Here is a 10792-nt window from a genome sequence, read left to right as displayed (position 1 = left end):
GTACCTTTCCATTAGAACAGACATTAGAACAATCTTTTAGTAGTGTTTGCCTGTGGTATGAGTCCATAACACACAATCTACAGAAGAAGTTGAATAAAACAAATGTCCAGTGAATTATCTTTCTCAAATAATTATAAAACACAAAACATTGCAACTGTTTTATTGTAGAATAATGTCACATTTGTCATCCATAACATACTTTCTACCAAAGGAAAGTACAGAGAAAGGGAATTAATTAAGAAAATATCATCATTCTTATTAAACCGAATTAAAACTTTTTTTTAAATCAGAAAACAAACTTTTGCATACACTTTAATGCAACTTGCTATTTAATTTTGAGAAATGATGTCACCAATAAAATTAGTTAGTGCTCTTATTCTGTGAAAGCGAACTCAAGTGAAACTCTCAGTGAAGAAATCTTTCTGTGCTGTTCCGCTGAAAAAGGACAGTATGAAACCACTCATAGAAAAAAGGAAAGAGCTTTTAAGAAGTACTGACATGTTTTCAGGCATGATTGAATCCCAGTAAAGTGATGCTCAGATGAAGACGTTTTGTGATGATAATGATATCATTCTCTTGATATCATACTCAGGCATTGAAGTTGGTCTCATCATAGGCAGGGTTGACAAAGTGGACCCCCAGGTCTGTCACGGTGATGGTGCTCAGGCTGTCCGTCCCAAATAGTCCGCCCGAGCCAGGGACCTGGGAGGGCTTGTTGAACATGGGGTTGTCAAAGCCGTGATCTATGGGCCCCCCCAACTCCCCGATCTCGCTGTTCTTCCTCCAGCTGGGCAGCGAGGGGAGGGAAGGCACCCGGATAACCCCACGGTAGAACAGGAAGCCCAAGACGACTAGGGACACCACCAAAGCCAGGGCTCCCAGCACAGCGCCCACCACCACCCCTGCCCTGTCACCGGTGCCTTCGTTGCCTGAGGACGCCTGGAGCTCCGCGTCCTCGATGCCGAAGAGTGCCCCCTGGGACTGGATGTCCTTCATGATGTCACGGGCTGCATCTTCTGCCACCGTCCCAGGTCCTAAGCCCTCCTCATCTAGGAGCACCACCTGGATCTCTGTCGCTGCCTCACGTGGGATCACACCCAGCAGCCACTGGGGCATGGTAACCTTGGATACACCCATCCGAACGGCCTTGTACTGTGGGTGGAGTAGGAGATGCTGTAGCCGCTGGCGGTAGGTCTCCAGGTTGAATCTGCCGGAGATCTTCAAGTGGAGGATGGCACCACACACATCGCAGCAGTGTCCTACGGGACGAAGGGGCTTCGTACAGTCCAAACGGGGGCAGTCCATGCCCGAGCAGATCCTGCCATGGTGCACGGAATTACCGCAGTCACAGCCAGAGCTGTCGTCACAAGCAGGGCTCCCGACGACGGGGCCGGCGTCTCCGTGGAACTGAAGCCGACCAGAGCGTGACGCAAGGTACCGGGAGAACCCGGCGTTTTCGCGAAACTTCTGCCCCAGCACAGACACGCTCTTTACCCGGAGGCTCTGCTGCCCCGCCGTAGTGTCAACGCGGAAGGAGGTGTCCGGCCGGAACACCACGTCGTCATGGCTGCAGGGCACACTCTCCTCGTGCACTGAGAACAAGAACCGGCCTTTGTCCAGGTCCTCCGAAGAGGAGGCCGCCCGCCACAGAGCGGGGTCAAACCACTTTGCCGTCTCAGAGTCCCGGAACTGGACCGTGACACCTGTGCCGCAGCTGCTATCTTGTCCACCACCCACCGTGAAGCCAGCTCCCGATGCCAGTATGAACTCCCCGTTCACTGGCAGCTTCATCTCCTGGATGGAGTGGACCTCCCTCACGTACACGGACACCTGCCTGTCCGCCAGGAACTGGACCTTGTCGCTACCACAGGGCACCACCCCCTTGTCCCAGTTGGTCGCATTCTCAAAGCTGGTGTCGGGGACCCACTGTTTGTAGAGGCAGCTTGCCGACCCGGGGAGGCCAAAGAAGAGGCAGAGGGAGATAAGGACAGCCAGCGGAGGAGACATCTTGAGGATTTGTGATTGAAGTGAGGAGCACAGCTAACCTTCGCCCCGGCTCTGACTGTGTGCATGTCACATGAGCGAGATTAATGTGTGCCTCAGTCAGGTAGGAGGGATGAGCTTCGGGTACATTTGCAACTGGAGCAGCAGTCAAACATTGACTACAGCAAGGCAACAGTGTGAGAAGGAAGTGTTAAACATTTTTTTTTATGAGCAATGGAGTTTGAATACACTTATGCAAAATTAAATATTTAGAATTATTGGAATACACTTTTGCACTGGAATGTCACTCTGCAGAAATATGCCTGCTTCATTAATGTCCATGTAATGTAATGTGATGTTGAGTTTAACTGTTTGCATGTGTGTGCCTGCAGATGCCACACATAACACAGAAGTGTGATTATCTGATAGATTATCATTAGTTATTCAAATATAAAATATTTAAAAATATGTAATGGTGCAGATGTGCATGACACATGATATATTAAACTTTACAGACTGCATTTATTCCTGCATTTATTCCCCCCCCACGCAATTTGAACAAAAATGAACAGGAAATAATGAGAAAAATAATATTATTTCATTTCATCTCATAAGGCATTTCATTTACGAACTCATTAATATGTGCAGTGTTGTGTAATGGTAAAGGTTCTGTTCCACAGAAGAAACAAAACACATTTCCAGTAAAATTGACCATTTTCAGCAAATCATCCTTCAACTATTCAAATTTCAGGATAATACCACCTTTTCAATGATTACGCCTATGTATGGTGAAATTAGTATAATTATTTACCATTTCTATCTCTGGAGTTGATTCTCAAAACCTGATTTTGGACGATATTACAGAACCATTTTCTGTGTGCATATTCATCTTATCATCATGAAACTTTGCAATCCTTTACTTCATATCCAAGAGTGTTTTTCTTCCCAGGTCCCAGGCAGGACACACCCTAGAGCAAGGTACTTTAATTGCATGGCTTCAGTATATAAATGTATTTAAAAATATATAAAAACTGTGTCAGACTAAGAGGCCAATTATTGGAGAATAATTCACAATACATACAATACTCACCTATAGTGACAGTACTTCATGTACAACTTCAAACGTCCATTGCTAGTGTTTTAGTATTGACTCTTACTGGTTTACGAAAAGAGAACTCTTGGCTCCATATTTTTTTTTATTAAGGACAGCTAATCCTATATTTGTTTTGGAATATTAAAATATTCTGCATTAATCAGACGACCTCACCTTTAAAAACGACCGGAAATCCGCAATATAACTTCCGCTTCTGAGCCCTCAGGCACGCGGCGCCGAGTTTGTTTACGAACACGTCATCAGGAAGTGTTCACTGGAGTCCGAAATGATTGGGCAGGTAAGTAATCACATTTAGGGAATTTTCTAAAGTTAAAACTTATTTCCCACCGCTGCTTGTGCGACTATTTCTGTCGTTTAACGCCGACGTAGTTATATGGCGAATATGAGCAAGGTGCGTTTTAACGTCTTGTCGAAACGCTAGTAAAACAAAAGCGCATAGAGATACTGTCTGTAGCTTGCTGTCATACCATTTAGCGGTGTCAGTTTGTGCTCGCTTGATAAGATTATAGACATCCAATTTATTTGGCTAGATATAAGCTAAAATTAGTTGACATTTTAACCGTTGTTGATAGCGATATGGAGCTAAGAATGAGCTAATCTACCTTTTAAACTGTTGGTATTGCAAGTATAGGTTCATCATGTCGTTAACAGTTGGCTCGATAAATTCTGCTAATTAGCTAACTAGATGACGTAGCAAGCTAAGTTAGACAGGTAGCTAGGTAAGTTAGTTCTTGTCCATTTCTCAAATAAGATGTCACAAATGATCATGTGCAACACATGACAGCTGTTAGCTAAGGTGACGCTGACGACAGTCAGTTTGATGATTATATTTGTGTGACTTCTACCAAAATTTTGATTTGCTAGCTTTTTTTTCTATTCCTGGCAGTACGAAGACGACGTCCCACTGTTCGATGAAGATGATGAAACCAGAAAACAGAGGAGTTCAAAGATAAAGTGAGTCTGGCCAGTGAACTTTTTCTGGTCCAACTGAGGTCCTGGTTCATAACAGGCTTGTACTGTCGATTAATAATTATATTTCTGCGAGAATTCCAATGTAAGCTGTAGGGAGACTGCCAGCTTTGGTACGACTTGTATAGTAATGTATCCCTTTGGCATGTTTTAATTTTAATAATGGCACATTTCCGCATTATTTAATTCTGTCGAAGGCCAACTGTTTATAGTGGCGTATTGTACTCTACATCACTGTTCAGCTTACATGACATTTGAGCTAAAGCCATGTTTGAGGTCCTGAAATTGTAAATTGGCATATACACTCAGTGACCACTTTATTAGGTGGGCCTGTACACCAGCTTGTGAATGCAAATATTTAATCAACCAATCATGTGGCAGCAACTACATGTTAAAAGCATGCAGACATAGTCAAGAGGTTCAGCTGTTTTTCAGACCAAATTTCAAAATAGAGAAGAGATGTGATCTAAGTTACTTTGACTGTGGAATGATTGTTGGTTCCAGACAGGGTGGTTTGAGTATCTCAGAAACTGCTGTGATCTCCTGGGATTTTTACACATGTCTCTACAGTTTGCAGAAATTGGTGCAAAAAACATAAAACATCAAGTGAGCAGCAGTTCTGCAGGCAAAATGCCTTCTTAATGAGGTCAGAGGAGAAGGGATAGACTGGTCAAAGCTGACAGGAAGGTGACAGTAATGCAAATGACCACACATTACAACATTGGTATGCAGAAGAGCATCTCTAAACACACAACGTGTCAAACCTACTGGCTACAGCAGCAGAAAAAAAAAGGAAAAAAATTCTAATACCTAAAATACGTAATAAAGTGCTCAGTGACTGTATTACATTATATTGTATGCTGTGTGGTCAGAAGCCCATGTGTGGTCAGAAGATGGCGCTGTGTACTCAGTGAGCAGGTGCTGGTGCTGTTTCAGGCACCCGCTGGCCTCCTTCTTCCATCTGTTCTTCCGTGCGAGTGCCATTCTGGTCTACCTCCTGTGTGAGGTCGTGAGCGGCAGCTTCATTGCCTACATGGTCACCATCATCCTCCTGCTCTCCTGTGACTTTTGGACAGTAAAGGTGGGTAGGCCGTCCAAATGCCTTGGGGCAGGGGTTCTGCAATAAGCATGTGTAATAAATACAGTGATAGTGTAGTATGAGTAAAATACATTTAAACTATACATTTTGTATCAAGTTTGTATAGGACTGCCAGGCGTTCCTTCACAAATCCATTTTCTGCTTGAGTGCGACAGTGAAATGTGTTCCCAAGTTTAGCATGGAAATGAGTCCCCTCTCCTGTGTCTGAGTGTAACTGGGAAATGTGTCCCCTCTCCTGTGCTTCAGTGTAGTAGGGAAATGTGTCCCCTCTCCTGTGTGTAACAGAGACATGGGTCTCTTCTGTCAGAACATCACAGGCAGGCTGATGGTGGGACTGCGGTGGTGGAACCAGGTGGATGACGATGGGAGGAGTCACTGGGTGTTTGAGGCCCGTAAGGTAGGTCTCCTGAATGAATCGCAACAATGCAGGCCCACTGCTATAACTGGCCAATCTTCAAGATCAAGGGTGTGAGGTGGTATATGGGAATGAGGTCAAGACCAAAGGCAGGGGTAAGCCTTGCATGGTGGGACTGGCTGGGGATAGAGGCCTTTAGCATGGTGGGACTGGCTGGGGATAGAGGCCTTTAGCATGGTGGGATTGGCTGGGGATAGTGGCCCTTAGCATGGTCTTTTTGGCACAGAAAGGATGCTAATGCCAATGTCTCAACGAGTTTATCACTTATTGTTCTCTTTTTGGCAGGAGACTGGGAGGAAGGTGCCCTCAAGTGCTGAGTCTCGTATCTTCTGGCTGGGCCTCATCGTCTGCCCCATCCTCTGGGTCTTCTTTGTGTTCAGCACGCTCTTTTCCCTTAAGATTAAGTGGCTGGTGAGTCCACTTTGCGCACCCGATCTCCAGAAAGCTACAGATTCAGTCTGCAGGGTTGTGCTATGTCACCAAATAATGCAGTTGATATGGAATTAGACTGCAAATTGGATACATTTTTTTGTGGCTGACTGCTTTTTTTCATGCATTTGTCTGTTTTCATTTGCAGTAGAGATATAGACCTTTAGAGCTGACTGCCCGCTCCTTCTCTCCCATCCTTGCAGGCAGTGGTGATCATGGGTTTGGTGCTGCAGTGGGCTAACCTGTACGGATACGTCCGCTGTAAAGTGGGCGGCGGGACTAATCTGAAGAACATGGCAACCAGCTACTTTGGTCGACAGTTCTTTAAGCAGGTTAAGTAGGTTTTGTTCTGTTTGACACACCCACGCATAGCCTTACCTGTACTAATTGATTTTAGGTTTTAAGCCTTCCGCTGTGTAAGACATTGGTTAAGGAACTTTGTGATAAAAAAAAAAAATCTAAAGTTGTGTTCAAGAAAATAGCAGTACAACATCAGTAACCTGATGAACCACTGTTATTAGTAGTAGTGATATTTCTGCATGGCAAATACTTTATTTGTAGATGTAGTAGTGTAATAGAAAAACAACAGGCCCAACTGACATGCACACTGCTTGTTCTGAGTAAATGAGTCATTCATTGAAAGGGGCGTGTTCAAAATAATAGCAGTGTGGAGTTGAATTAGTCGATTAATTCTGTGAAAAAACAGGTGTCATTAATTGTCCTTTATTAAGGAAGATGGGAAGCAAATGTATAACACATTGTTATAAAATATATTTCCTTCTGAATTGCTAAGTAAAATGGGCCGTTCCAAACATTGTTTGGAGGAACAATGCCATTTGATTAAAAAATTGATTGGAGGGAGGAAAACGTATAAAGAAGTGCAGCAAATTATAGGATGCTCAGCTAAAATGATCTCATATGCTTTAGAATGGCAAGAAAAACCCGAAACAAGCGGAAGAAAATGAGCAGCTACTGTTAAAACAGATCAAAGAATAGACAGAATGGCAAAGATTCAGCCATTTATCAGCTCCATAAAGATGAAAGATGATCTACAATTACCTGTAAGTGCTGTTACAGTCAGAAGACGTTTGATCAGCAAAAAGCCCCCGTAAAGCACCATTGTTGAAAAAAGGGCATGTGTAGAATCGGTTAAAGTTTGCCAAGGAACACATCGATTGGCCCAAAGAGAAATGCTGTAACATTCTGTGGAATGATGAAGTGAGATGAATTGAGTAAAATTGTTCTTTTCGGGTCTAGTGGTCGTTAACAGTATGTCAGATGACCCCCAGGTACTGAATTCAAGCCACAGTACACTGTGAAGACAGTGAAGTGTGGTGGTGCAAAAATCATGGTATGGGGATGGTTTTCATACTACGGTGTTGGGTTCATATACCAGGGATCATGGATCAGTTTGAATACATCATAATACTTGAAGAGATTATGTTGCCGTCTGCCGAAGAGGAAATGCCCCTGAAATGGGTGTTTTAACAAGACAACGACCCCAAACACACAAGTTAGCATGCAACAACTTGCTTTCAGACAAAAAGGATTGAGGTAAATTCACAAGAACTGTGGAATGTAGTTTGTTCATTCTGGGCTGAAATACCTGTTTCTACGTGCCAGAAGTTGGTTGACTCGATACAACGCAGATGTGCAGCAGTTATCAAAAACAATGGTTATGCAACTAAATATTAGTTCAGTCATTTAAAGTGAGGTTAAATCTTGAAAGATTTCTTCAGTTTATACAGTTTGAAGAGAGTTTGAAGACAAAAATGTTGCCATTTCTTTTACTGATTAATATTCCTTTTCTTTGCTTCCCGTAAAAGAATAATGCAGACCTCATAAAATTTGCAAATGTGTCTACTACACTTGAAATATTGAACTAAAATATTGAACTAAAGAACTTAATATTAAAAGATATTTGCACTTTATTCACTTTTTTAATGCACTGCTATTTATTTGAACACAACTGTACATAGGTCAGATCCCAGATTTGAGAAGGATGATTGACTTACTTTAGTGAAATATCCATCTTTATTGTATTTATTTTGTAACCCAATTTTACTCTTGACTTTTCCATTAACACCCTATTTGGAATGCCCAGCTCTATTAATCTTGAAGCTCATTGCTGAAGCTTCCTCTTCAGCTCTGGAGGCCACTTGTAGACACGTGCTGTCCTCTGGAACATGTGCTGCACTGTGTTATTACATACACCTTCCTCTTGGACATGTGTTCAAGAGGATGTGGTGCATTGTAACCACTGTTTCCTGTCGCACGGCTGTCCGCCAGTGTCAGCATTGCACAATCATTGCTTCACAATCATCACATGTTTCATGCACAGCTTGTGTTCACAGACTGTGCTGATAAAGATTTATTATGATCTAACTGACCATTTTTTATCTTTATGAGATGAGCTAATAATAGATAATGATGGATAACCTGTCCATGAGACGTACTAGAACACTTATAACAGCTTATATGGGTGTACATATTGAAAGCTTTGAGCTTGGAGTATTCCATGTATTGGGGTGGTTGTAACAAGAAGGCAATGAGAAGTTAATATTTAACTTTGATTGTTTGTGTTTTGGTTTTTTTGACAGGCAATGAATAAACAAGAAGAGTTATAGAGAGACCAAGCTCAACTGGACATGTTTGCATCACTGCGAATTTTCACTGCAAAGTATTGGTGAAAATACCTTCTCCTTAAAGGATCTCTTTCTTAACCTACTGTAACACCATGGCAATGAAAACAACTCAGTTTTATCTTGAGAAGCTCCTCGCTCTACAGATGTATTCTACTGGATGATATGTGGTACATTTATTGGACTTTGATCCCGGTGAGGTTTGGTGTTCATTTCTGTTGAATACATGAAGTTGTTTAATATATTATTGTACATGACATGTCTGTACAGTACCTTTCTGGTGTCCAGGGAAGAAAATACATTTATAAATTTGTATGTAAACAGATGTATACTCCTTTTTTCTTTTAATAAAATGATATGGAGGAAATTGTAAGTTGCTGCAGTGTATTATAGTAGATATGGAGCTTGATTATATAGCTGGTGGTTACAGGTTCAAATCTTCGATCAGGCAATGCGGTTGTGCCCTTCCGTAGGGTATATAATCTGATTTCCCTCATCACATGCTTGCATGTCCATGAAAAATAGTTTTACAAGCACAAATGTAGTATTACATTCCAGTATTACAAGTGTAATGTAACTGATGCTCCCAGGTTATGGGTCTATACTTTGCCTTCTTTTATTAAATACACCTTCCTCTGGATAACTCTTGAGTTGTGTGTGTCTATTGGATATTAATTTAAGAGGAGGGAATAAAAACAAGGCCATTGTCAGGGAACAAATTCCTAATTCAGCACTTTGGCCGACGGTTCTTTCACAGGTTAAGCAGGTTTTGTTCTTTGTGACACACCCATGCCACGGTGTAAGACATTGGTTAAGGAAATTTGTGATAAAAATAAAAAAGGAAGGATGCTTGACTTTAATGAAAATATCTAGCTTTATTTTATTTATTTTATAACCCAATTTTACTCTTGACTTTTCCATTAACACCCTATTTGGAATGCCCAGCTCTGTTAATCTTGAAGCTCATTGCTGAAGCTTCCTCTTCAGCTCTGGAGGCCACTTGTAGACACGTGCTGTCCTCTGGAACATGTGCTGCACTGTGCCACTGTCTTCTTTTATTAAATATACCTTACTAAAGTTGTTTACTTTTCTACGCCTGTTCCCCGAACTATCACTTAGGCTGTTGCTAAAGGGATAGCTTCTACGTGCGACGTTACTAGGCCCATTGATTCGCTCTTAGATCGATTATGCACTCCATGCAGCGACTGTTTGACTGCATTATGAGAGAAAGTAGTGTTAAACGCACCCCAGGTCCCAAGTGTTTTCTCACATCGGTGTGATGCATTCTCCGTGCTTTGTTATAGGGTTAATAAAGTTTGTATTATTGAAACTCTCCTTGCTATGAAAGAACTGGGTTCTTTTAAACCGGAAAGGTTGCTTGCAAGATGTCCCTCCTTGGAATTTCCCCCACAGTAACTTGGCGTAGTCGGCAGGATCTCTAACTTGTTTGAGAAAGCGATACGGGATCCGAATACTGAAGAAGGGTGTAGGGCGTGCCTATGCGTTGAAGGGCGCAGTGGTCCGAGACCGGAGTTCTCGTAAGGCCTTAAAGACTCATTTCAGGTTGATACCTTTTTGTAATTGTTAAAATGGGGAATAGTTGCGGGAAGGAGCTAAATGTGGGCTGTGATAAATGTACAGGACCCCTAAGAATAATGTGGAACCAACACGGACCACCAGCCGTGGAAGGTTTAAAAATTTGGCAAGAACATGGGTTTCCTTTAAATGGCACATTTTAGAGGACGTTAGAAAGAATATGGAAAGTTGTACTAAGAAAATTTAAAAAAAAAAAGGAGTTACGGGAACAAGAGGCACTGTAGGGGAAAATTCACAGAACAAAAGATCTCCCTCCTAAAAGCATGATAAACAATCACAAGTCAAAATCAGACTCCACCTTAGTGAGCAGGCTGGTTCCTCCAAAGCGCTCGATGATGTATGCTAAAAGTGTATTGATATATCCGTATTAAAGTAGGATATGTACCCTGTATAGTTTCAAACTGATTAACTGCTAAATTGTGCTAGAATTACACAGCAGCCTGCTGGGGGGGAGGCGTCTTGAACTGTCAAGGACACGGGCAGAGCGAGATATGACTGTACAGCTGATTTCTCTGGGACTCTCAATGTTTTATGCCAGAAGTGTA

General features: G+C 42.3%; 2 protein-coding genes across 4 annotated transcripts; one reads left to right on the top strand and one right to left on the bottom strand.

Moving 5' to 3' along the window:
- Positions 1-337: 337 nt before the first annotated feature.
- amn (amnion associated transmembrane protein) lies at positions 338-2158 on the bottom strand. Its single transcript, XM_061223963.1, has one exon. It carries the CDS (start codon positions 2005-2007, stop codon positions 589-591), a length of 1419 nt encoding a protein of 472 aa, XP_061079947.1. The 5' UTR covers positions 2008-2158; the 3' UTR covers positions 338-588.
- Positions 2159-3281: 1123 nt separating this feature from the next.
- Positions 3282-9018, top strand: LOC133114503 (Golgi apparatus membrane protein TVP23 homolog B-like). Of its 3 annotated transcripts, none has more exons than XM_061223965.1 (7): positions 3282-3374; positions 3984-4051; positions 5003-5147; positions 5473-5562; positions 5866-5991; positions 6213-6341; positions 8610-9018. In XM_061223965.1, the coding sequence occupies exons 1-7, from the start codon at positions 3363-3365 to the stop codon at positions 8634-8636; spliced, it is 597 nt and encodes a 198-aa protein (XP_061079949.1). In that variant the 5' UTR covers positions 3282-3362; the 3' UTR covers positions 8637-9018. The 3 variants fall into 3 exon arrangements, with proteins under 3 accessions (XP_061079949.1, XP_061079950.1, XP_061079948.1); XM_061223966.1 differs by lacking the exon at positions 3282-3374 and adding an exon at positions 3410-3488 and having other exon boundaries at positions 6213-6346; XM_061223964.1 differs by lacking the exon at positions 3282-3374 and adding an exon at positions 3413-3488.
- The last annotated feature ends 1774 nt before the right edge of the window (positions 9019-10792 follow it).

Source organism: Conger conger, chromosome 16, assembly GCF_963514075.1.
Source record: "Conger conger chromosome 16, fConCon1.1, whole genome shotgun sequence".
Taxonomy (NCBI): domain Eukaryota; kingdom Metazoa; phylum Chordata; class Actinopteri; order Anguilliformes; family Congridae; genus Conger; species Conger conger.
This window is presented reverse-complemented; position numbering and strand designations above follow the sequence as displayed.

Bases quoted from the DNA above. Each gene is read 5' to 3' on its own strand.
- amn (XM_061223963.1), bottom strand. From the start codon at position 2,007: ATGTCTCCTCCGCTGGCTGTCCTTATCTCCCTCTGCCTCTTCTTTGGC.
- LOC133114503 (XM_061223964.1), top strand. The intron at 4,052-5,002 runs GTGAGTCTGGCC...GTGCTGTTTCAG, and splicing joins CAGAGGAGTTCAAAGATAAA to GCACCCGCTGGCCTCCTTCT. The intron at 6,342-8,609 runs GTTAAGTAGGTT...TTTTTTTGACAG, and splicing joins GTCGACAGTTCTTTAAGCAG to GCAATGAATAAACAAGAAGA.